The following is a 27,291-nucleotide window of genomic DNA, read 5'->3' on the forward strand; positions in this document are numbered from 1 at the left end:
CTCTGTTCTAGTTTCTATACAGAAGTCAGACAAGAAGAAGGTTACAAGTTCATCTAAATCTTCTCTAAAGAGGAAGGTGTTGAGCTGCCGTGTGAAGGTGCTCAGTGACTGAGCTGGAAGTTCATTCCACCACCGAGGGGCCAAGACGGAGAAGAGTCTAGATGAGCGTCTTCCTTTTACCTTCAGAGATGGAGGGACCAGGCGAGCAGTACTGGAGGCTCGGAGTATACCAGGTGCAGTGCGAGGTGTAATAAGGGCTGTGAGGTAGGATGGTGTTTGGCTTTGTGATGCGTGCAGCTACTGGGATCCAGGGGGGTAGTAGCCTAACGGGTAACACACTGAACCAGAAGACCCAGGTTCAAATCCCACTTACTACCATTGTGTCCCTGAGCAAGACACTTAAAGTGGGGGGACTGTCCCTGTAACTACTAGTTGTAAGTTGCTCTGGATAAGGGCTTCTGGTAAATGCTGTAAATGTAAATGTAGATAGATAGTTACACAGCTACAGGAGGTCAGTGCACTTCTCCAGAGCCACCAGAAGGTGACACCAGAACCCACATTCACATTTTTTATAGAAAATGCACAGCACTTAGATTACAGAATAATTACAATAAGTATAGGGAGATTGAACACAAGTAATAAACATTTTAATAGGACTATTTAAAATGTTCCTACATCAGTAACAGTATTGAACACATTAAGTATAGGAATGAAGTTTGATGGGTGTGGCTCAGCAGCTGCTCAGGAAACTTGCTCGGAACGTTCTTGTCCAGACAGGGTTCTGGTTCCCTGCATGGTCTGTGTGAACCATTTCAGTGTTTAATAAATCATCATATTCAGGGACTCGACTGGACTCACAAAAATACAAACAGCAGATATACACGAAGATACGAAAGAGAAGTGTGTGAAAAGTGTAACAGCGTTAAAATACACGTGTGAATGACACCTGGACAGTATTATGGATTTTATCAATTAATCAATTTATCTTTTAATTATTTTTGTTTATTTTAGTAATGGCATTTATTTTAATAATAGCTTTTAATAATGGCAAACAATTTACATTCAAATAAAATGTTCATCATTTATGGATTGAGATGAAATAAAAAATAACTAAAATCTGCCTAATATGAAGCAGGATATCTTGTGTATCAGAGTTCTCCTCTGGTCTCTTCTGAACTGTTAGCTGCTGAGCCAGGGGTGCCTGAGACATTGTGCAGCAGTCGCCCTCTTCTTTGGAGAGAAGTCCAGCATTCGCAGTAGGAAGTCAGAAAAGAGCAATGCTTCATCCAAAAGGAAATGATACTTTTCCACCAGAACGTCGTATAAACCCCACGGCCGCAGCACCGAAATCCGCCGAAGGTTACCTGAGGAGGTGACAAAGTGAGACAACTGATGCGGAGCATTCAGCAGGTATGGGGCATTACATTTAAATTTTATGGCATCTACCAGATGCCCTTATCCAGAGTGCTTTACAGTCAGTAGTAACAGGGACAGTCCCCCTGGGGACCCTCAGGGTTAAGAGTCTTGCTCAGGGACACAATGGTAGTAAGAGGGGTTTGGACCTAGGACTTTGTGGTCTCCTAACACCCCATTTGTGCCTTTGTGTGAAAGATGGATACAGAACAACTATCAGAATTAAATGACTGAATGGCATGTGATTGATTAGCTGCTGCTAAATGAATAGTGTATGTCATAGCTGGACTTCTTTGGGAGCTCCAGTTCCGTGTTCCTGATTCCCTGTTTGTATACACCATTTGTCATGTGTATAAAGGTATCCTCATTGTGTTTAGTCCTCATCCGGTCATTACCTTTCACTGTGTGTAGATGTCTATGTGGTCTTATGATATAAAACCCTAACAGATTCCTGACACTATGAGTGAGGCATTGCTACCCTTAAATCCCACATTAGTACCATTAAAGGCAGATGTAGAGATAAATGTGACATAACAGGAGTTGCCTTTTGGTCTGCAGTGTGTGAGTTCATCACCTCTGTGGTTGAAATAATTGTAGGAATATTTCCCAGACAGGGCCACCATCACAGGGATCTTTCCCAGCAGTTCAGTGATGTGAGCGATGTGATCTGGAAAAATGTACATTATTTTACACTGTCCAAGCAGAAAGGAAAAATGCTTTTTAAACATCTTCTCACCTTCCTCTACAGAGAAGCACCTTCCAGCTTTGGGCTCAAACAGTGAGTCGCCTGTGATGAGTTCAAAAGCCTAAAAACAAAACAAGTAATTGAAGATTTATCATCACTATTACACAATTAATGATTACATTCATAACCAAGGATGTCCAAGGATGTTATTATTACATAAGTAATAATAACATTTCACCTTACTATTACTCAAGCAATTACACAAGTAATAATGACCATCACTATTACACAAATAATGATTACCTTCATCATCATCACTATTGCACAATTAAGAATGTCCTTTAACAATACTATTACTTCAGTATTAAGTACTTTCATTATTATTACTAAAAGAATAAAAAATGACCTTCATCACTATAACCCATGTATTGATGACCTTTATCAGGTAATGATGTAAAGGAAATGATGACCTTTATCATCACTATTACATGTGTCCTCTGTTTTTAGCCCATCACCTTAGTGAGCAGCGGGCTGCCACTAAACTTCAGATTACGGCTCATTACCATCACTATTACTTGAGTAATGCTGAGTTTCATCACTTTCATGTAGAAGATATCATCATCATCATCATCATCAATATCAATGACGATTTGTTCATTTCCACCAGTGGTGAACTCTCACCATGCAGGCAACACTCCAGATGTCTGCTGGAGGACCATATTCAGACCCAAGCAGAACCTCAAGTGAGCGGTACTGACGAGTCTGAATCTTCTCACAGAAGTGTTTGTACTTGAAGAAAGATAGATGGAGTTACAGACGTAGAGTGTGTGTGTGTGTGTGTGTGTGTGTGTGTTTTACTCACCACCCAACATGAGCTTCCAAGATCTGCTAGTTTCACAGTAATTTTTTCCGGCCTGACCTTCTGTGTCTCTGTTCATTCAGATAATAAAGTGATGATCACTAGATCATTTCTACGGTTCATCGTGGTGATCAGGACTGACCTGCTCTGTTGTCTTCTTGAAAACTGTCTTGTTGGGACAGTAGTTCCAGGTTCAGCAGGATGTTCTCTGGCTTGATGTCTGTGTGGATGATTTTGCAGCATGTGTGCAGGTAGTCCAGACCTTCAAGAACCTGAACACACACACCAGCACCTTTACACCAAACTCTTCTATGATGTGAAACTGGCCACTGGTAGGTAATGCTCTACCTGTATGATGATCCGTTTGACGCAGTTTAAGGACAGACCTGGGTTTCCAAAGCAGACCAGCCAACAGCGTAGATCTGGACCCAGCAGCTCCAAGACTAGACATAGATCTGAGCTCTGGGGTTAATGTCCAGTTAACGACAGTATAAAGACAAAACAAAAGGAAATAAGGAACATGCTTCTTCTTTCAGATTATGGATACGGATCCCATTGACTCCCACAATTTTAAATTCATCAAGCAGCTGGACGATGTGCCTGCTGTGAGGATGGTGAACTCTGGGACCACTGGCCTAATGACAAACACACCAGGTGAGTTGAGGACATTTGATCAGAACCCTATACCTAATACCTAGTAACTGTAACTCACACAGCGCAGCAGCGTGACCTCATCCTGTCCAGCCTGGGTGAATCCTGTCCCACTCTTCAACACTTTCACTGCTACTCGCTGACCTGACCTTCAGACGACATGACCCCACAGAGAGTCTCTACATAACTACATCTACCAAAGATCTTTATTACACAGCCTTATTACCTGCAGTCCAGGCACAACCACACGGTGGAGAAGTATCCCCATCCCAGCTTGGACAGCACCCTGTATCTCTTGTTGAAGATGTCCCCAATTTGGACAGGATGATATCCTCCTGTAGAAACCACAAATCAATTTCTAAACCAATAAAACATAAAAAACTAAAAATATATAGATTAGGACTCTATTTTGAGGGGCTAATGAATGAAGAGAATAACAGAGAGAAACGTTTGGATGAGGTGAAGAAAATGCAGAAAGTTAGCAAATGGAAGTAACAAATGAAGAAGATAGATGACATACCTGTAAAAGCATGGATATTTTCAGGAGATATAGCAGAAGAGTTTTAACCAGATAGTTAATGCAGTCCTGGGAAGAGAGAAGATGCCTGACGAGTGGAGAAGAAGTGAACTGGTACAGATTGTTGAGAATAAGGGTGATGTGCATGTGTTACAGGAAAGAGCTGATGATCAGTGATGATATGGTTTCATTCAAGAAGAGAGAATGATGGACAAGATTAGGAATGACTAGATTAGAGGGGTATCTAGGGTCTGGATGTTTGGAGATTAGGTGTTTGGATGTGCAGAAGAGAGGCACCAAGAATTTTGGGAGAAGGACGCTGAGGATCTAAATGCCCTTGTGGGAGGCTTATGGGGTCAAATAGGACATGCAGTAAGACACAGAGTATAAAGGAAAATAGAGACAACTCATAATGGAAAAGAAGGTTGAGTATAAAGAGCAGGGTTCTGAGAGATCATGTGGTGACTGTTGTGTGATTGGCTGACCGCTGCAGTATTCCTGGGGATCTTCAAAATCAAAAGTGGTCTCTGTGTCCAGGGGGTGAACATGACGCCCCTGAGCCAAGGTCCTATTAGAAGACAGACAGGAGCAGTATTAACACCACAAGAAACCAACACGGGCAAAGTCAGGAAGCAGATCTCAGATGACTTCCGCCTGCTGCTGTGTTATTCTGAGCAGCATGCAGGCTACTTTTAGATTTTCCCCGACTCCCACCAAGCGGTGGCAGCTGGAGGCCCTCAGAGATGTCATGAAGTCACTTCAATTCCATTAATCAGTACATGAAAATGTCTTAATAAATGAACCCCCTTTAAGCAGGATCCCTCAACCTCAATGGGGCAGTGGTGGCCTAGCAGGGGCTGTTAGCGGTTAAGGAAGCGGCCCCGTAATCAGAAGGTTGCCGGTTCGAATCCCGATCCGCCAAGGTGCCACTGAGGTGCCACTGAGCAAAGAACCGTCCCCACACACTGCTCCCCGGGCGCCTGTCATGGCTGCCCACTGCTCACCAAGGGTGATGGTTAAATACAGAGGACACATTTTGTTGTGTGCACCATGTGCTGTGCTGCACAATGACAATCGCTTCACAAGCCATCATGAACTTTTTATGTGAAGTAGTAGTAAATGGTAAAAAAGTGAGGGTCACACCCATGAAATGTATATTTACTGTAGCACATGCACGTAAAGTCTGAAGAGAGGAATCAGATACTCACAGTCTTGCACCAGGATAGTCCTGCATGTCTGTCCAGAAGCGGGACGTTGGCTGTGGCAGATTTAGGACTGAGGGTCAGTGGGGCGGGGCTGGACCCCTCCCCCAGCTCTCTCTGATCTTAATGTTCCACCTGCACCCTGGAATTTGACTGGCTGGTGTGGGGCACCATGAGAATGACTGAACTGTACTTGCTGTACATTCTTCCTTCCAGTTATCTTCTCATAAAAGAATAGCACAGCCCATACAGTCCAACGTGGGGGCAGATCCTGCATTGCTTCCTGTCTCATGACTTTTTCCATCATGTACATAAATCAGCAGGTTAAATATATCCACTGTCACTAAGCCAGTGCTGTTAACACTCAGCACACTGAGGACCTGCCCGTCCACAGCTTCACACATCTCCTGATACTGGGTCACCACAACATTCCACCAGACAAAGAACTTCGCCACCACAGATCACTGCTGAGATCCCACTGAACCCAGACGATGTGAAGGAGGGATTTCACACACAAGAACACATGCTTCATAACCAGCGAGGTGCAGTTTTAATCAAAAGCATCATTCATAAGATTTCAATAAAACTTTTTTTAATTATGTTGCATGAATTCACTTCACTTCAGAAGCAAATGAGAGATAATTACACCTCTATTTACAAAATTAAAAAATTCTTCTGCTCCATGCATCAGCTGCACAATCTAAAACATATTTCTGATATTCACATACAAAATCAAATGTAGTTTGGTCAGGGGAAGTTCTCGCACCATGAGCTCTTTATTCCGACAGGAATAAATAAATAAATAAATAAATAACCAGGCTCCTCCCACTTGTTCTTTAAATGAGCCTCACGATAAAATGAAATTAGAAATCAAGTTAAAGTATTTAAGACAAGAAAGAAGCAGTTGGCCGTCAGAGAACAGGAACTCTTGATGATTTCAGATCCTTTTTAAACTCCAGCGAAGCTGCAGGAGAACAGAATATATTTTGTCTTTACCAGGCTTCTGACTCTCTTCACTCTACAGTCTACACTCAAAGGTCAAAGGTCCGTCACTTTGTTCTCCACGGCGGCAGCAACCTGCTGGAGACGGTAACCCAGCTGCATCTTCTGGGCGTTGGGATCGTCCTCTAGTGCCGTGATGATCTGGAGGAGGAGGAGAAGGAGGTGGTGATGGAGAGATGCAGGAGCAGGAGACCAGTACAGTGCCAGTTTTGGGACCTCACCTGGTCATAGTACTTGTTGATGTACTTGTATAACTCCTGCAGGGCCACCAGGCAGGTGATCTCTCCAGAGCAATTCTGCAAAACAGGTGACTGTTCAGAGGTGGAGGGGGAGGCTGGAAAACCAGCGGGATTTTTAGTGAGACTGACCCTGGACAGCTCTGCCAGGGCGGAGTTCATTTCCTGGTCGCTTGCTGAAATGGTTTGTTGGATATCAGCGTAGTACCTTCAGCAGCAGGAGCAGGAGAGAAGTGGGGTTAGAAGTAGCTGTTGCACTGGTCATTTACCTGCAGGTCTGGTCCTGCTCACCTCTCCACCATCTGCTTGTAGCGTGGGATATCTCTGGCATACAGCAGCTTGTTGATGGGGGAATCCTGAAGGAAGGAAGGAGAAGTGAAGACCCTGCACCTCCGCAACAATGTTCCATGGAAAAACGGGAGGATCTGATGTTACCCTTCCAAGTTTGTGGTCAGCGAGGGTGCAAGAGTCCATGAAGGTCTGAGCTATAACTGACAGCACCGCATCCACGTTGTCTGAAGCCTGAACGTCGAAAATGAACTGAGGATTCTTTAAGATGTTGATCCAGAACCTCAGGGGTAAACTGTTGAGTTTTCAGAATCAGAATCATATTTATTGGCCAAGTAAGTGCAAGCACATACAAGGAATTTGATTCCGGTAGATGGTGTCTAGTACAGAGTAGAAAACTACAACAACAACAACCACCATTTTTACCACCATTGAGAAGGTTACTCAAGCTTTTATTGCATCAAACAAGTTCAATGTGAGTCTAGCTACTTTCATATCTTCACAAAATCCATCTATCCCGAATGTTGAAAATGGATGGAGAATAAATCCCAAAACAGGAAAGTATCAATATTTCAAGAGTGAAAGGGTGAACATGCTGCTGGACCAGACGAAGTACCTGTTGGTTTTCCAGATGTGCACGGTCTCAGGATCAGTGATGTTGTGCTGCAGGGCCTGGTCGTCCAGCATATCGAAGAAATACTTGACTGCCAGTGGCACCGGCTGGCTGGTGCTCAGAATGACCTGGAAGAGGTCGTCTACAAACTTCTGCAGAGTCCCCTGCAGGACAGAACCAGCACGCTTAGTGTCTGTCTGTCTGTCTGTCTGTGTGTGTGTGTGTGTGTGTTTGCGGAGTGTGTTGGCTGCACCTTGACTGACAGCAGGCGTGTGAGGTAGATCTCAGGGATGGCCTTGGCCCGCTCCCGCTCCATCAGGCTGCCCCGCCGCTGTTTGGGCTCTGGTTCCTCACTGGATTTCACCAGGTGCCAGAGCAGCACCCCACCTTCATCACCGTCCTCCAGCATCGGCGTCTCTAACAGCGAGGAAGGAGGGACGCGGTATGAAGACCATGGTCTTCATACCGCGTGGTCTTGGAGGTGCTTTAGGGGGAGTACTCACTCTCGCCTGGTACGTAGTCATGGCTGTCATGATGAATGTGTTTGCTGTGATGAGGCACCAGAGTCACGGTGGCGCCGTCTGGCACCTGGTGACAGAACATCAAAACAGAGCATGCGCTTCAAAACAAATATCTTCAATAAACATGTCATCATCAAAAAAACCTTGTGATGATGTGCGACCACGTGCCCTGGTATCATGGTGTCAGCTGACCTTGTAGTGTTGTAAAGTGTTGAGGCGTTTCCATGACCCCTGCACCACTGATGTCACATCTTCATCAGACAAAATCAGGTGTCCTGCCATCCCTGCTCGCCATTCTTCACCGCATCATTGACAGAAAAAATGAGAACTGTAACACTGTACATTGGCAGCAGCTTAAAGAGTACCCAATGGCCACATGAGCACCCAATGAGCACCCAATAATGAGCACCCAAAGGCCACAGAGCAAAAAGTAATCCTGAGGGCAACCAAGACTCAAAAAGGGGACTCCTCCTCCTCCTCAGGTCTCATGCAACAATGATACATGACAGAGATGTGTCCTGATTTAAAAATCCATGACTTTGGCTGAACCTGGAAGTGAACTCTTACCCAGGTGGAGGGAGTCAGTGCAGGGCCGCTGGGAAAAGGAAGTGCCTTTCCAGGTCTGTTCCAGAATTTTCTCCTTCACTTGTGTGATGGTGTCACAGTCCAGGACCTTGGTGGGGACAGTCTGGGCCTCACCGGCACTTCCACCAGACACAAGGACATTCAAGGTCTGGAGTGGGAGATGGACAAACTAACCAGTTAATCTGGTTTCGTTTGAATGAACTTGTACAGGTTCATGACAGGCAGCAGATGAAAAATAGTGTGAACTTTACGCTGTCCAACAAGGTGACCACGTCCACAATCTCAGGCCATCTCAGTGTGTGTGTCTCACCAGGATGCGGTACTCCACATCTTCACGCAGAAGACGGTTGTCATTCAGGGTGTACTTGGCTTTCCCCGTCACAGCGTCCACTGGGCCCTTGTCCACCTGGTGCTTAATGGCCTTGAAGAGCATGTAGAAGGATTCTCCTGCTGAGTCCTGAACAGAACATCAGGAGTGTTACTGGAGTCGAGGATCCATCCACTTCTACATATTATGGATATAAGAGCACTTCGGTTCATGGTCTCACACATTCAACAAGACTATCATGTAGGATAGACAGCAGCAGTCAGGAGATGCAGCCCACCCTGAGGAAGGAGTAAAGACAGATCGACATCCAGTTCGTCAGCAGCTTCTCCACGACGGACTCGGTTCTGAAATCAGGAGGAAACAGACGAGTTCAGTGTCGCTTGTATGGATTTTCACCGTGTGATTTCCTCTGTACCAGACGGTCTCACCTCCTGAGCATGAGTTTGGGGTTCCTGCTTGTGTACTGTTCCACCAGGTCATTCAGCAGCGTCTTCAGTATGTCGGTGAAATACTCCAGCTTTCCGTGCAGGGCAACGGTCAGCAGAGAAGCCACATACGCACGGTCCCGGGGGGAAAAATTACGCTGGACCTCCAAAGTGTGGATGAACTTCCAAAAAATTGTTGAGAGGAAAAAATGTCACATCGGGTAAGCCCACTGAAACATACTGTATGTGATTTTGGGCTATATAAGAAATAAATGTTGTTGCTGTTGTAGTGGTATGAACCAGTAAGGATGGAGCTCGGTTACCTTGGTTAGAAAGAGTTTGCTGTTGAGCAGGTTGGACAGCTGCACCAGGCCCTGCTCCACTGTCGTCTTGCGACCCTCCTGCACGTCCAGACCCCTGCGCAGAGGCGGTTCCTGGTGGCCGGGGAAGAATATTCTCTCTGCATAGGTCCTGTAGTCTAGGAATGGGATGCCTGACCCCACCAGATCACTGGACATGTCCATCATCTCAGTCATCAAGTCTAATAAGAGGCAGATGATACACAGATCTTTATATTGCTTCTCTGTATAAACATAATAATAAAAATCATCCAGTCATTACAGTCTTTACCAGTAAACTCTTTTTTGCAGCGGTCCCTAACACTCGTCTCCAGGTTCTCCAGTTGGATCTGAACCTTCTTGTAGTCCCTCAGAGCTTGTTTGCTTTTTCTCCTGTAAGAATGAAAGAATTGTCCTCCAAAACTCATTTAGACTCAAATTGGGTTAATGAGCAGAAGAAACTGCAGCATTATGTCAGGCCTGAAAGACTGTTAATGAATGCTCTGAAGAACTTTGGACAGCATACGTACCTGTATATGAGCACAATGACCAGAACTATGAGGGCTACAATGGAGGCTCCCACCCCAACGCCCACCTGGGCCTCCAGAGGGAAGGTGGGATGGCCCTGAGTGTCATACTGAACCTTTCCCAGCGAGAAGTTTAGATTCCCCATTCTCACCTGAGAGACAACAGGACAGAGAGACTCATCACAGGGAGAATCACATGGCAAACACAAGAACATGACTTGTTTTTATTAAGTTCCCTCACAGTGAACTCAGGGAGGGACTCTGGACCTTCATACTTCTTGGTTGACAGTGACAAGGGCTGATGGGAAGGTGGCTCACAGTACAGATGGTTCCTGGTGAGAGTTTTGACGCCACAGGAATCTTCTCCAATTCGAGCCACCACTTCCTCTTTAAAAATGGCCAAGTCCAAGTTGTTACCCTAATAAACAGTAGACAGAACCCATCAGGTTGCGATAACTTGATGACTGTTTCAGGTTAGAGGACAAGAGCCTCCTACCTCCACAGATATGATGCTGCCAGGCTTGTGGCGGTATGGCTTGCTGGGGTTGTGCTGGTTGAGTGGCTGTAGGATGGGGTTCTGCTCGTAACTGAAGGTCTCTCCACCACCAACAGCATCAAAGCTGAACTGCAGGCTGTCTAGAAGGAATTCTACCTTCACCGATGCATCACAGGCTTCAGGTCCAACTGCTGGCGTATGGCACAGGATCAAGGAGGAGCTGTTCACCATGCAGCGTTCCTCAAACTAACAAGAAAGAGGACGTGAAGATCAATCATGGTTCTCCAACCATGCCCAACAAGGGACTGTGACCCTCTGAAGGTCCTATAATTTGCTGATTTGGCTTCAGCATCAGAAAAAAAACCCCGACTTACTGAGAACCGCTTCCTGGGTGAAAATTCAGAAGCTAAAAGCATCCACACACAGACAACAACTGACCTGTTTAATTTCACACAGCATTCCCTCAGAACAGCCTGGATCTGGAACTATCCTCCGTTGCCTCCTTTCAGGACGTCCAGTCTTCCTCCTCTTCTGTGAGCGTAATTGTAGGGGCAGGAGAGTCACCTGAATACGTGGCTCCTGGACGACATCCAGGTTGTGTCCAGTCAGTCGAATCACCCGGCCACCGCTGACAGAACAATGGAGAAGAAGTAGGCTTCAGCAGGAAACTATAACGATTTACCACACTGATCATTTGCGTAGCAGTAATGTAGAGATGGTGGTGGGTCCTACCTGATGAAGCTTCGAGAAGGTGCAGCCTGTGTAATGTTGGGGTTCAGGCTGTAGTGATAATGAACTGCCTGTAGATGACGCTCTATCCCAGAAAATCTAACCTCTACCCCACTCTCCCCAGTTCTGTTGCTGCTGCCAGTCACACATTCGATCCGATGGTCCTGGATCTCGGAGGAGCTGCAGATTTTTCATATTGAAACAAACAAAACTGAAACAAACAAAACTGGCCTGAACTGGACAGAACTTGGATTGGATCTTTAAAACTCACACAAAGCAGGGCACTCCTCCGACAAGAACCGTCACTTCGGCAAGATGACCTGTCCTCAGCCTTTGGCCAGTGATGATGAGTGAAGTTCCTCCTGCTATCGGCCCCTTTTGAGGGAATAGACCAGACAGCACAGGGTCCTGTGGTCCAAAAACAGGTTTTACCTGGACGTCCAGGTGTGACATTTCCACCACATCTGAATCAAGCCATATCAAATTAGAAGATGACGCAGCATTACCTGATAGTAAAACTTCTGAGCCGAGAGCCCAAGTCCACCTCCTTTAACCTCAACCAACACTGGTCCACTCCGTTCCCCCTCGCTGGCGGTGGTCTCACACACAATCCTGGACATAATAAGTGTAGGTAAATTGTGCATCTTCACACTTCAACTCTTTAAAACCCTTTTCAGTACCGAGATGAGACTTCATATAGGCTCAGAAGAACATGACAAGGAACACCAGCCACCATGACAGAACTCTGAATGTCTTCTGCTTTCTGTCCAAGGTTGGACCCAGATATGGTGATGACCGTGCCTCCCTGGATGGGAGCAGACAGCGGTTCAACCTGCAACGAAGAAGCTGAAGAATAAGAAAAAAAGTGCCCGAAACATTCATAAAGTGCGCCTGTTGGTGAAGAGACCAGATTACCAGGTGTATGATGGGTGCTGGGCAGATCTCCTCAGTGTTGTCTGGACAGGAGTGTCTGTAGACACATTGGGGGTGTGTCCCTCCACACCAAGCGCAGTCGTATCGAGTATCTGCCGTGAGGCATCGACTGCAGTCGGACCGTTCCACCGAGCAGTTGTACAAGGTCACTGCAGGGTCACGTACAGTCACACACAGCATCGGATGCACTTAGAGGCAAGAAGAAGAGCTGCAGAACATCTTACCATGCAGATCCTGAGCACTGTCCATCAGGAAGCTGTTCCTCCTCCTTACTGAAATCCTGGCATCATATTCCTCCACCAGAGCCAAATAGGAATACTGCAGCACCACACCAAAACAAGGAGGACAGAATTCTTCAGCCATTCATCCACAGCATCAGCACACACCAAAACAGAGAAGAGTGGAAGACCTGGTGGAGCTGGCAGGTAATGAAGAAGAGGGAAGGCTGCATTTCATCCGCCTCCACGTACGCATCCACCACCACCGCCTGCTCCTCAACGGCAAGAACACACTCGTAGTCCAGGTCCTCATCCTCAGGACACGAGGAAGCATTTCAACAGGGGCGTCAGGACGTATAGGAAACTAACAGGAAGTCTGGACATTGCTCTACCTTATAGAGATGCAGGTTCCGCCCCGTCAGGGTGATTTTTCTGTCCACACTAACCGGCAGTAGGGAGACGCCCTGGATTCTCTCAATACAGGGACAGGCGGAGGCACCACTAATCACCAGAAACTCTTCATTCTCCTGTCCACATAGACAATTACTTTCTGAGATGATTTTTATCTGCATTACGCAAATTTATATTAGCATAATATTTACATTGCGCAAATGAATGAATGAATATAAATGAAAAGGCGTGTGTATATGGAAGACAGGCCACATAATCCAGCAGCTGTACTGGTTCTGCAGGGCTGATGGGATTATTATGATGAATATTTGTATGTGTATGGCTCATACTGGGCTTCGCATGGCAGCACAGACTCACCGACAGGAAAAAGTCATCAAAGTCAGAGAGGTAGTCAAGGTCATGAGCATGGGGGAGGACATGCTGAGGGTCGTCCAGTTCCCCCTGCCCAGAGGACACAGCGCCAGCTGAAGACGCAGAGATGTCTGTTTGGGGCAGGGCGCCGTCCTCCTCAAACTCTGCTGCCATAGCAACCAGTGAAGGGTCAGTCTGAGTGGTGGTAAAGAAGGCATCTGTGCCAGTGGATGGATTTACCACAGCAGGTTGGTCATGAAAAGGGTCTTTCGTGGTTACCATGACAAGAGTCACATTGTTCAGTACTGCTTCCTCCACATCCTGCTCTCTGAACTCCACCTCTGAACTGGGTTTAGACTCACTGGTTTGGTTTGGCTGGAGACCCCTGGAGTTGCTCTGGGTGATGGTTGTACTCTGGTGGACCAGGTGTGGCAGCAGAACTGTGCTTGTTGGGACTGGGGGCGAGACCATGCTAGGCTCTGGCATAGTGGGAGGAGTTACAGGTGGGGTTGTCATAGCAACCATGGCTTTTTCTTTGGGTGTGACTAAAGACAATTGTGTAGTTGTTGCTGATTTAGTTGAGGGAGGAGCAGAAGTTGGGAGTGTGAACTTCACAGGATGAAGGACATGATGATGGGAAATAAACACAACAATATAACTTAAGATGCATTCATGAGTTAAATTAACACAAGAAAGACAAAAAAACAAACTAATCATGAGATGGACATGAAGGCACGTCAGCTGGGTGTGATGGACCCTCTTTAAAACTTACATGTTGGTTGAAAATGATCACGCCATGGCTGCAAGTTGGCTTGTGTGTACACATGTGCTGATGAATGCACCAGTTGCATTTCCATTGGCTGCTTACACACCCAGTACACCTAAAAACGAAATCCGACAGCTCTGTGTATTTTCTACATTAGCCTTCCGTAAACAGTATAAATTAATCAGAAGAATGTCGCTGCTTTCGCCTGCTGTTTTCCACGCCGGTATCGATTCCTACTTTTACTTTTACTTGCTGCAAATACATTTTATTAACATGTAATGTTATGCAAAGGTAAATACTGTTACATCTCATGTAAAAATCTATTCACACTCACTGTCGCGTAATACATAAGTAAAAAGGTCTCATCCCTAATTCAACATGTATAGTTACTTTTCCATCGTCAGCACTGAGAATTTCATTTGTCCAAAGAGCGTATACAGAGCTTACATACAAGCAGAGTCAGAGATGTTCAATTCTTTTTAGACACAAGCAAGTTGCTTCCACACTAGCCCTGTAGATCCCAAGATCCCAGGGCAACCTGGTGATCTCCCTCACAAGGACCATCCTTCGCCAGATTTTCCCCACTCAGGAAGGCATCCGCTGAATCTCACAGAAAAACAGCTCCTGGAGCCAGAGCGCCTGACATCAGAGGAAATGTTAAAGTGCTGGCTAAAGCTAGAAATAGAAATGGCACTAACAATGTACGGAAAAGACAATCGGGAATCACCAAAACAGACGTCTGAGGCAATAATATGCTCTGGCCCCACATGTAATAGATTAATGGAATTAAATAGCTGTCTGTCTGTTAAGTGGGCTTTATTAATAATTGTCAGAGTTTCTGGGCAAAGCCTGGTCTTTTTAGATGTGATGGTGTCCATCTTGGAAGTAGAAATTTGGCTCGTGGTCTTAGTTCTCCAAACACATGACCTACTAGAGCTGAGACCAGGCAGAAAACAGAGTGATCCAAAATAATTTAGTACAAAATAAAGCTACCCAACCTGATTCTAGCAGTCTGTGAGCTGGATATCAGCTTGTTAAATATTAGATTCCTTGCATCAAATCATTGGGGACATTATTAACGATCATTCCCTGCATTTTATCTGCCTTATTGAAACATATAATGAATATCTAGCTTGGACCAAGCCCACCCCTCTAGGTTATAAAAAAGATCATTGTCCATGTACAAATGGTATTAATGAAAATATCACCAATATTCATAAAACAGCAAACTCAAGGAAAGCTACATCCTTTGAAATCATGGTAATACAGATTAAAGTCATGGTAATGTTATTCTTAAACGAATTTGCAGTTTCATCTACAGAAAAAGCAATCTTCGTTATATATACACATGGAGAATAATAATGATTTTAGAACTGCATTAAATTCTGGAGTCTTTTGGAATGAAACAATATGTTGTTGGACCCACTCACTGCCTCAACCACACTCTGGATTTGATACTCAACTACAATATTGCAGTAAGCACCGTCAAGATCAGTCAAGTAAAACTCTCTCACACTGTTACTTTTTCCAAAACCTTGGATGAAGTGGCACCAACCCAAACGAAATAAATTACGACAAAAAATGAGCTCCCTCAAATGTGGGGGGTGTCAACTGTATGTGATTTTGTGATATATAAGAAATAAATGTTGTTGCTGTCTTCAGCTGCCCACCATGCAGGCATGCATGGCATGTGCTGAGACAGCTGAGCTCTTTGCCTCTTCTATGCCACTTCAGATTTTCTGTCATATGATACACAAACATACATGGATTAAAAGGCCAGTATTCCTGTTGGGCACCTACGGTTTATGGAGGATGTGCCGCTGAACAAGACCACAGTCATAAAAGCTGAAGTCCTGCATGGCCACAGTGACGTTGAGGAAGCGGAGATACAGGCGAACCATCACAGAATCTGGACAATAAAACATTTATACATTAACCGGACAGCAGTGGTGTGTGTGGTGTTGGCTTGGTACATGCGGTTTAGTTCTGGTAGGTGTGGTACGTGTTATTTTGTGAAATAGGAGTGTATAACGTGAGGTGCTTTATTTTTCATTAATGCTACAGGTGACTGATGACAGGAACTCATATCATTACGTACTTTAATATTCAGTGGATAAATTAAAACCATAAAACACCAAACAAACAGAACATTCATTTAAGTCAATATTTACACAAAAAAATACAAAGAAAAAGTAAAGACAATAGCTTTGGCCCAAAAGCTTAAAAGCTGTCATTCCATCTGAATTCATTCCAGAATATCTTTCCACAACCAGAGGTCAGGTAGAAGTTTGTGGAGAATCCAGCAAACATATCAGATTCCTTGCAAGAGCAGACGATAAATTGAGGAATTTATAAGGATTTCATCTTGCTTTACTCACCGTCTCCTGGACCAATAGGAGGCGCTTTGCTCTTATCAGGTGTGGTACAGGTGACTGTGGTGTCCTGGGTGACAGCAGGTGTCTCCAGCTGGTGGAAGACGCAGGCGTATGACTCCCCCTCAGACAGGCGGGGTAGCCCAGAAACCTCCAGAAGAACCTGGCGAGCAGAAGAAAAGAGTAAATATGACTGAATAAGTGACCTGCACTGGACTGTGTGCTGCTTAGACGTACACTGGTCTCCTCCCCATGACTGGCATTCTGGGGGCTCATCAACGCAATGGTCAGACACTGTGGCTGCTGACCATCAAAACTCCACAACCAGTGACCCTGCAGTGACCCCCTCTGACACTCAGAACGCAGGCCACACCTGAAGTAAGAGAGGAGAGAACCATTTGGAGGAAATTCGGTTCCGTGTGTGAATTTGGATTTGAGATGTTAGTCGACTCACCTCCCCTCCAGGATGCACCAGCCACAGTATGGGTCATGTGATGCCAGACAAGACGGACAGTCCACATGCGAGTCACATTCGGACACAGGACGTTTCTCCACCTGCATGTAGTGGCATCACAACTAGGATTATCAGACAGCAAAGCTATCTGATGATAGAAACTCTATACATTTTAAATATGTTAATAATCTAAAATAATTGTTAATAATAATCATAATAATCATATAAACCATATCAAGACATTTAGTCCCACAAACACACACATCTTCCAACCCATCTTTACACGCTGACACAATCTTACGCTGGGAATGGGTGTGTACCCATTAATCACAATAAACGGCGGCTATAATATATTTTCCTTCAACAGGGTTCAGAAGGAGACTTGCAACAATCTGAATGCTCACCATATTGCTGGTCATGATGAAGAGGTGTTTCTGCTCATGGTCCAGGATCAGGTCAGGGGTGATTGGGGAGTCTGGCAGGATGGGGATGGTAGCGTACATTTGAGCTCTACCTTCTCTGCCAAGAAACACCTACAGACACAGAATTGTTCCACAGAAACACACGTTTACAAGACTGGTCCTCATATTATTTCTAGCACTCATACTTCTAACTGTTCAGAACAATAAAGACATGGGTCTGTACAGAAATGCAACACGATACGTCTGTAAATGTGCTTAATGTCCCTTCCATCCTATCACTGCAGGAGTAGATTTCACCAAATCCAATTCTGATGTGAGAAATTGAATCTGCAGGACAGGTGACATGGTTAAACATCTCAGACACCTTCAGCTAAGAGCTTCACAGACTGCGTTTAACACGATTACGTGTGATTCAGAGTCAGATCTGGTTACCTGCACAGGAAATCATTTCTCCCTTACTCTACATCAACTGTATTAATGTGTGTGTGTGTTAGTGTGTGTGTGTGTGTGTGTGTGTGTGTGAGAGAGAGACCTGTGTGTTCAGGTGATTATATCGGAGTAGAAGAATCATATATATGGGCTGTTGTATATGCCAGGCTGTTGTGTATGTGTGTGAGCATGTGTGTGTGTGTGTTGCTGCTCTGTGGGGATGTGGTGGAATTCTGAGAGGGGTCTCACACACACATACAGAGTATACACTTACACATACACATATTACTCATAATCTTCATAACTCATCACCTTATGCACATTTCCCTTAGAGTCACCCAAAAACACAACGGTGTGGTCGTCTCTCATGTCCACAGCCACAGCAGTAAGACGAGCATCAGGGCTGTCCAACAGTGGCTCCGCCTCAATCTGCACTCGACTCGCCATTGGACTAGGGGTGTGGTCTGAGCCACAGGGGTACGCCCTCAGGGTGTTCTAGGGGGAAAAAGCAACGTTGTTGACTCTCACTGAGCCTCCCTCTCACTCCCCCTGCTGTAAACAACATGAAACATCTGACTTCATTAATACAGATTCCTCATATTTCCATCAAAGATATAATGGATAACGTGGAGGTTACAATCCTAAAGCCTACTGGCCTTGTTCCTCTGTGTCTGCCTGCTTCACTTTACATAGTCTGATGTCTAATTGGCCCTTTAAAAGAAAACAAGCAAACAGTCTTAACATTAATGTGAAATGTCAGTGGATTTATTTGGATGAACATACTATAAGTCAAAGCAGATCATCATCCAAAAAACCATATCTCACAAAAACCTTACTGTTGGCAGACTGGCACAGCTGGACTTGACGTCATATTCGATGTATGCCACCTCGCCCTCATCCTCATGCACGCCCAGATGGGTGTAGCACAGGTCTCGTGTCAAGTCCATCCGAGCGTCCAGCTCCCTCAGAGAGAAGACACAGAGAGCAGACTCTTCTCCTGGACCAAGACTGGAGCTCACCCAAGTGGAGAAGACGCCCACCAGCCACTCGCCGTCTACACCCACCCTGCTCCTGCGGCCAACCTGTGCAGCCTGCAGAAGACTGTAGTTCTTCCCTGATGCCCTGGAGTGGCAGAGGAGGGGCACCTCCACATACGAGTAGTAAGCTGGGTCGTCCACGCAAACCCGAGCGGCGTAGGTGCGGTACTCCCTTGAAACCCCCTTGAGGTCTCTACGATAAAAAAGGAAGTAGATGTGCCCCTCCTGGGAGAACGTGGTCACAAAGTGGTGGTCATACTCCGACTGGCGGCCCGCCACGGTCAGCTTGGCTGTCTCCTCGTAGGAGAAGATGGGCTCTGTGGTCAGGTGGCGCGTGGAGATAGGCGGCTGGCTGCCGGTGTAGCCCCGGCCCACGTACAGCACGGCAGCCGCATCTGGCCGTGGCCGCACCACCAGTCCCACGGTGGACACGGCTGGGTCATTCGCCGCCACGTGCTGAGTGTCCACAGGCCTCTCGGCCAAGAAGAGCACCTCACTCACCGTTGCGAGGCTCCGTTTCTGGCAGGTGCCCTGGTGGACACTGCCACAGGTGATAAGCTCCATGGAGTACGGATCCACCAGAAGGAGCTTGTTGTGGTTGCTCACCTGGCTGGCATGGGGGCAGCTGGTCTCTGTTACCGGTGGCAGGCAGTCCTTACTGTCCCAGACGGGACCCGTTCTTTCCTCCTGCACCAGCCGCAAGCCGTCCAGGCCATCGAGCTGGAAGAGACGGTCACGTGCCCCGATGTAGATGGTGCCCACTGAGGGATCAGGGTGCAGAGCCAGGTGTTGGAAGGTGGTGCCAGCTGAGGAGAAACGAGGGTAGGTGAGGTTGGCCTGGATTCCAGTGGCACCCAAGAGAATGGATGGGAGCAGGATACAGATGAAAGCCATAGCAATTCAAACACTGAGTAAAGGGAGAGAAGAGAAATCAAATTCCAGCCATTATCTGTCGGTAGAATGTCTTTCTCATGAAATCATAACATGATAAAACACTGATATGATCATAAGTAAAAAAGAAATGGTGGATTTTGAGATTTGTATTTTATATCAGAAAAAAACTATTTCTCACCATTTGCCACAGTTTTTGATAGCAGAAGGCGTCTGTCCGTCGGTTATTGAGTGATGCAGTGCATTTCTTTCAGGTTAATCTAAAGGGAAACATATAATGAATGCAATTCAAGTGTAGATCAGAGTGCAATGAAAAGGCACTAAATAAAATGGCTGATGACAATCTGAACTTTATCAGCGATAATAAAGGTGAAGAGAATGAACAACAGCAGAGATGTGACCATGAACGACTTGTCACCACCTCACTTCTGTTCATGAAGGCACGGAAGTGTGGAAGTCTCCCACCAGCCTGCACTGCCCGCCTGTGTTGAAAGGACACAGGCTCCCTTCACAGCTCTGGGGACCTTCAGAAAGTGACAGAAAGGCCCTCAGTGACTTACTGAGCTCATCTATAGACCCAGGAGGAAGTGGCACTTGGCCACACGTGCATGTAGTGCTCCATGATAATATTATTCATCCAAGCTCAAAAGTCCAATACTCGCCTAATGCAGCCTGCAGTATTCATGGGACATGATGTGCTGGTGCAACAAGCTTTATTTGCTTATAGTACTTTATCATTTTATTCAGTCAAGTGGACGGTGCAGAAAAACACTTCAGGCATTCCAGACATGTGAGCCAGAAGCTTCGGCCTCCTTGCAAGTGATCCCAGGAAGGGGAGAGTCCAGCCCTCAGGGCTCCTGCAGAAGGACAATTTTTCATCTGCTAAATCATATATGGCCATAGCTCTTAACAGACCCTCACCAATTCCACACACTCTCACTTGCTACGATTATCCTTGAAAAAAAGTTCAGATGGATGATAATTGACCTTTTGATTTTCCTGTTTCACTTGGCCTGCTGAAGCTCTTCTGGGCCTGGATCTGCTCACCCTTTCGCAACGCAGCTTTCCATCCATAAACATCCAATGCACATTTCTCCTCTAACTTCAGATTACACAACCATTAGTCCCAAAATCCAACCTAATGAGGTCTAAGAAACTCATAAGATTAGGTCATGACCTGCAGAGAAGGCACGGTAAGACAGACAGACAGACAGACAGTTAGATAGATAGATAGATAGAAACAGGTCTTCCTTTTGTCCTGTGGTGTCTCCTTTTATAAATGTTTTAAGGGGGTTTATGCTTCTCTTATTAATGGTGGTCTGCCAAGTGAAGACCAAGAACCAGTGGGGCTTGAGCCCAATCATAAATAATAAAGAGCGTCTGAATAAACCCTGCAGGGGTTCTGCACCTGTTTCAGATCTGCGACCTGAGAGCTACTTAGTCTGAGCAGTGGGGAGTGTTTCATTATGGAGGCGCAGAGTTCAGCTGCTGGGGAAACCAGAGGAGGCGGTCAGTGAGAAGAGGCTTTCTATCTCAAACCCTACATTTAAACGACAGCAAACGACATACATTTTACAAATGATATTATTTATATTATAAAAAAATATATTATTCCAATTATAATTCTTATCATATGACATGTTGCTTTACTTTTTCATTAAAAGCTTCAAAAATAAACTGATCCCTTATAGGAAGCAAATTAAAACAAATATTTCCATATTTGTAGTAGGTCTCATCTAACAAATATAATCACTGAGGATCCCACTTTCCACAAGAAACGCAGACACTAAAATCATCTGACCTCACAGATATTATTCTTTAACAAGATCATGTGACCACAGTCCTGACAGACACAGTTCCATCTCTGTGAAGATGTGAATGAAAGTCATAATAATGATCGAATGAGCAATAATAATGACTGAAATCTGAGCTTCTGCCCACAATGTCCACAGTACAGGGCAGTAGGTCGGTGTCTGGACACACATTCCTCGTAAGGGACATTCCAGAGAGCTGACTGATGACAGCAGCTGGACAGTTGACCCACACAGCTGATGTTAACTCACTCAACTCTTTCATTGTAAAACCAATCAGCACAAAATTGTCCAAAATTGTGGTGGCCTAGCGGTTAAGGAAGCGGCCCCGTAATCAGAAGGTTGCCGGTTCGAATCCCGATCTGCCAAGGTACCACTGAGGTGCCACTGAGCAAAGCACCGTCCCCACACACTGCTCCCTGGGCGCCTGTCATGGCTGCCCACTGCCCACTCAGGGTGAGGGTTAAATACAGAGGACAAATTTCACTGTGTGCACCGTGTGCTGTGCTGCTGTGTATCACATCACTTCACTTTAACTGAAAAACAGACCTGTCAACCCGTCCACCCTGCAACACACCCCTCCACATAACAACACACCAGTCTTCCCTACAACACACCCCTCCACCCTCCACCCTACAACACACAATACACCCTACAACACACCCACACTCCACATAACAAAACACCCATCCTCCCTACAACACACAATACACCCTACAACACACCCCTCCACATAACAACACACCAGTCTTCCCTACAACACACCCCTCCACCCTCCACCCTACAACACACAATACACCCTACAACACACCCACACTCCACATAACAAAACACCCATCCTCCCTACAACACACAATACACCCTACAACACACCCCTCCACATAACAACACACCAGTCTTCCCTACAACACACCCCTCCACCCTCCACCCTACAACACACAATACACCCTACAACACACCCACACTCCACATAACAAAACACCCATCCTCCCTACAACACCACAATACACCCTACAACACACCCCTCCACATAACAACACACCAGTCTTCCCTACAACACACCCCTCCACCCTCCACCCTACAACACACAATACACCCTACAACACACCCACACTCCACATAACAAAACACCCATCCTCCCTACAACACACAATACACCCTACAACACACCCCTCCACATAACAACACACCAGTCTTCCCTACAACCACCCCCTCCACCCTCCACCCTACAACACACAATACACCCTACAACACACCCACACTCCACATAACAAAACACCCATCCTCCCTACAACACACAATACACCCTACAACACACCCCTCCACATAACAACACACCAGTCTTCCCTACAACACACCCCTCCACCCCTCCACCCTACAACACACAATACACCCTACAACACACCCACACTCCACATAACAAAACACCCATCCTCCCTACAACACACCCCTCCACATAACAACACATCCATGCTCCCTACAACACACAATCCACCCAACAACAAACCCGTCTTCCCTACAATACACAATCCACCCAACAACAGACAATACACCCTACAACACACCCCTCCACATAACAACACACCAGTCTTCCCTACAACACACCCCTCCACCCTCCACCCTACAACACACAATACACCCTACAACACACCCCTCCACATAACAACACATTCATCCTCCCTACAACACACCCCTCCAAATAACAACACATTCATCCTCCCTACAACACACAATCCACCCAACAACAAACCCGTCTTCCCTACAATACACAATCCACCCAACAACAAACCCCTCCACATAACAACACACCCCTCCACCCTACAACACACAATACACCCTACAACACACCCCTCCACATAACAACACTTCCATCCACCCTACAATAAACCCGTCCACCCTACAACACACAATCCATATAACACACCCGTCTACCCTACAACACACCCCTCCACATACACATCCAGCAACACCTCATCCAAAACAGACGTATCCACTGTAAAAAATGAGCCATCCACCCTGAAACAGGTCCAGAACTGTACAAGTACCCTACAATAATCTGCTGCTGTCTGGCAGACGATCTGGAATCTGCAGACCAGGACCAGCATTTCCAGATAAACCGAAGTCATAATCTATTTACGCATGTGCTACCAGACAGTATGGTTTTTTTCTTTTTTTCTAACGACCTGTCGGCTCTGCCACGCCGCTCTGTTTATTTACCCATGATGCTCGGAAGGTGGGCGTCACCTCAGCCAGCAGCACAGAGGGGCTCTTATAAGCAGAGTTCTTAACACAGAGTGCATTTACTGACCCCACTGTGGACAAACAGGATGCTGAACACTGGAGCTGCAGTCCAGAACAAGCATGGCTCAGTTTCTATGACTGCCACATAAACTGGAGGATGGAGTGAAAAAGTGAAAAATACGAGTTCAGGCCCATGTATGAAACAGAACGTAGAACATTCCTGTTATCAGATGTTCCAGACAGGCCTCAGAAAACACATCTTACTGACATGAAAAGTGCATTTCAAGTGAATTAAAACATTTCAGACAAACACTAGATGTTCAATTAAAAACACTAGACGTGATGCCCAGAAGCCTGGGTGGGTGCTCCTGCACTTGGTCCATGCCAGCTGAAACCAGGTAGGCTTGATGGACCAGGACTCCATGACAGTAGGTGCTGCCACCTTAACGTGGACTTCCTTACCTTGTGTTTAGTGTGTTTTGTTCCTGTCAGTACAACACATGCCTTCAGGTCTGTTCTTGTTTACGGCTTTTGGCAGTTTCCTTTGCTCTTCCTTCACTCCTCAGCCCCGAGTCGTGACAGTATAATACAAACTATAAGTGAATGTAGCTACGAAGGCATCTAATGCTATACATTCCATTCACATGCATTCTGTTTTTTAATGCTGAATTATGACGTTACCCATCATTACCCAACATATTAATTATTTCAATTCCCAAGAGCTATGTACACGATTCAAATAAAAATCAACAATATGACAATTTCTGATTGATTATTCTGGGTGGTAGAAGCCTAGCGGGTAACACACTCGCCTATGAACCAGAAGACCCAGGTTCAAACCCAGAAGCAGGACACTTAACCCTGAGTGTCTCCAGGGGGGACTGTCCCTGTAACTACTGATTGTAAGTCGCTCTGGATAAGGGTGTCTGGTAAATAATGTAAATGTAAATTCTGAAAATAATTAAATGGTTAATTTTGATGGTTAATAGCACTACTTGAATTTCACACTTACATGTATTATTCTTTTACCCCACTACCCCATTTCTTTTGTGTTACTTAGAAATGAGAAATGATTGAATGATGTTAAATCTCTCTTACTGTGAAATCCTTATTTCCTCTGCAACTCAGAAAAAGTTGATCGTAAAAATGTCAGTTTTGTGAAAGATCAGTACTGACAAAATTCTCTTTGCAGGAATGACAGTTTTGTTTCCATGCAGGAGGCCGCAGCTTTCACCGCCTTCTGTTGGAGGGTTGGCAGGAGGACAGCTTCATTTGAAAGACAATGGTCCTCCCTCTGAGACCCTCATTGTCCTCGCCAGCAGCTTGCAAATAAGAACGGCGCAAACTTCTAATGTGGCATCGAGGGTGGGTGGACGACACACACACACACACACACACACACACACAATGGTGAGTGATTAATCTTGAGCTCTCAATACATGCCGAGAAAAAAATCATTCCTGATCGATGGATGCCAAGTAGCAAAGCCAAGTCTTGGGATGTGGTGGTGGTGGGTGGGGGTCTGCAGGTGCTGGAGGCGAATGAGACAGCTGTCTGTTTGTGTCCCAGTCAAAAGGACCAAAGGAAAGCGAGCAGAATAGAAGAGCTCTGAAGTACGAGTTTCCGCTTTGGCTGATGGAAGGAGGAGACGCTGGGTCACGATGAAGGTCCTGAGGACCACCGACTCCAAATCAGTCTGAAACTCCTCCACGACATCTGCGCTCAAAATCAAGACAAAGGCTTCAACCCAAACCTAGTAAATCTATCTTCGTATCTGGTGAAAATGTGTACGGATCAGAGCAGAACGGAGAAAATAAAGAATAATAAAAAAATTTATCAATTATCACTCCCAAATATCACGAGTCAAACCTAATAAATGGTCCACATTCATATCCACATATTCATATTCACATTTCTACTCCCACTAAAGACATTGCTCCTAGTCATTCATTACAGGCTGTTTTATTCACAGCGTATGCTTCTGCTGCGGGCTCCTCAGACCTCCAGACAAGAAATGTGATGTGACAGCTGCGCAGGGCTTGTGGACATCTAGTGACCATTTGAAGGTCTGTCCATGAACTTTATAATGAACCTGCCCCAATCCTGTCATCAGCTCGGGCATCTTCGTGCCATGTTAGGATGACATTTCACATTTTAAATTTGTGGTAATGAGAAGACCCTAAACGAGGTTCTTTCATCCACATTTAAAGTTCCAGGGGCAGATGATGAGAGCCTCCAGTCTCCAGCAGCATGACCATGACGATTAGACGATTTTAATAAACGTTCTGGAGATGAGGGGTGTGAACTCTGCTCACTTGGCACAGCTGCCAGGCCTGGGCACCCAGGCAGCCTCGTCTCAAATAGTTGGCATTTCTCAACAGGGAACAGGACAAGTGGCTACAACAAGTGCCAGAGCACAGGAGCATGGAGCAAGCTCGTCCTGCAGAACCTTTCAGATGACGACTCCAGGATCAGCACATCGTTCACACCAGGCGCTCTGCTTTATTTTTAGCCCAGCCCGGTCCCGAACAGCTCCATGAGTGGGTGTGTCTCTGCCTGTGGGCTTCTACTGAGGTCCTCTGCTGCTGAGCTGCTCTGTCAGGGCAGTGTTCCACCCATCCGTGGCCCACAGAACCGGCGGCTGGAAAAGATTCTTCTCGGTGTAGCTCAGCATGAATGAAAGGGGCTTATTTACAGTGTCAACTCGCAGCAGACGTCCAGCGTCCAGCAGGAGTAAGTGGGGAAGAACATGGGAGCACGTGAGGCGCGAGGATGATGAAACACACACCCTGGGTGGGCGACCCCGAATAGAACACCGCAGACGTCATGAGCAGAAACAGTCGCCACTGAACCGACAAATCCTTCACATGCAGCATTTATAGTAGTGACCCATAAAATACACCCGTTTCCTCCATTATTACATTTACAGCATATAGCCCCGACAATCAGGAGTTACAGGGACAGTCCCCCTGGAGGCACTCAGGGGTCCTCATGTCCCAGATTCCAACAGCAGAAGTTCATACTCATTAGGAATTTTACGATTTTTAATTATGACCCCAGAAATATAGTTTATATGTAAATAGAGGTGTAACTGGCACAACCAGAGCAGCACACAATCTGGAAACGAGGTGACATTTCCTACAACATGTATAGGCTGATTGTTAGAGGGTTCTTCTATTCCAGACATTCTTGATAAAAGGATGATAAGGATGAGAAGAGACATCTGAGTAGAAACGGACAGTATGTGAGGGTAGAATTTACATAAAGCATCAATTCAGAAAGAAAAACCCCTAAACAGCCTAATTCAAAATTAGAACCCTGAAGCACAAACTCAAGCTGGTCTGGTCTTTATTCTCAACTGCGGTTTAATTCATTATTATTATTTTAACAGCACAATCGCCGCAACAGGTTAAAACGCGGAATATTTCATACCGAACAGTTCTTACCTTCTTACCAAGACGGACGTCGGTCCGGTGAAACCGGCGACTTTTATTCTCTTTTACCGGCAAACGTGACGGCCGCTTCTCTGGAGCTCCGACT

General features: G+C 45.8%; 2 protein-coding genes across 2 annotated transcripts; both read right to left on the reverse strand.

Moving 5' to 3' along the window:
• Positions 1–625: 625 nt before the first annotated feature.
• Positions 626–5,553, reverse strand: LOC114782635 (SRSF protein kinase 3-like). Its single transcript, XM_028968519.1, has 12 exons — positions 5,334–5,553; positions 4,611–4,693; positions 3,835–3,943; positions 3,670–3,757; positions 3,505–3,592; positions 3,306–3,412; positions 3,100–3,229; positions 2,961–3,028; positions 2,780–2,887; positions 2,150–2,219; positions 1,988–2,080; positions 626–1,364 (listed from the first exon to the last, which is right to left on the reverse strand). The coding sequence occupies exons 1-12, from the start codon at positions 5,357–5,359 to the stop codon at positions 1,180–1,182; spliced, it is 1,155 nt and encodes a 384-aa protein (XP_028824352.1). The 5' UTR covers positions 5,360–5,553; the 3' UTR covers positions 626–1,179.
• Positions 5,554–5,908: 355 nt separating this feature from the next.
• Positions 5,909–27,291, reverse strand: LOC114782642 (plexin-B1-like). Its single transcript, XM_028968526.1, has 37 exons — positions 27,198–27,291; positions 19,881–19,959; positions 18,608–19,715; positions 18,084–18,266; positions 17,325–17,453; positions 16,921–17,021; positions 16,704–16,839; positions 16,473–16,629; positions 15,895–16,003; positions 14,101–14,209; positions 12,959–13,090; positions 12,758–12,880; positions 12,573–12,666; positions 12,331–12,497; positions 12,096–12,247; positions 11,922–12,027; positions 11,687–11,823; positions 11,419–11,595; positions 11,125–11,314; positions 10,687–10,932; positions 10,432–10,608; positions 10,194–10,342; positions 9,956–10,056; positions 9,649–9,866; positions 9,329–9,507; positions 9,178–9,244; positions 8,883–9,029; positions 8,555–8,720; positions 8,180–8,283; positions 7,970–8,054; positions 7,720–7,883; positions 7,470–7,630; positions 7,001–7,148; positions 6,857–6,921; positions 6,698–6,773; positions 6,551–6,625; positions 5,909–6,470 (listed from the first exon to the last, which is right to left on the reverse strand). The coding sequence occupies exons 3-37, from the start codon at positions 19,700–19,702 to the stop codon at positions 6,366–6,368; spliced, it is 5,730 nt and encodes a 1,909-aa protein (XP_028824359.1). The 5' UTR covers positions 19,703–19,715; positions 19,881–19,959; positions 27,198–27,291; the 3' UTR covers positions 5,909–6,365.

Source organism: Denticeps clupeoides, unplaced genomic scaffold, assembly GCF_900700375.1.
Source record: "Denticeps clupeoides unplaced genomic scaffold, fDenClu1.1, whole genome shotgun sequence".
Classification (NCBI taxonomy): Eukaryota; Metazoa; Chordata; class Actinopteri; order Clupeiformes; family Denticipitidae; genus Denticeps; species Denticeps clupeoides.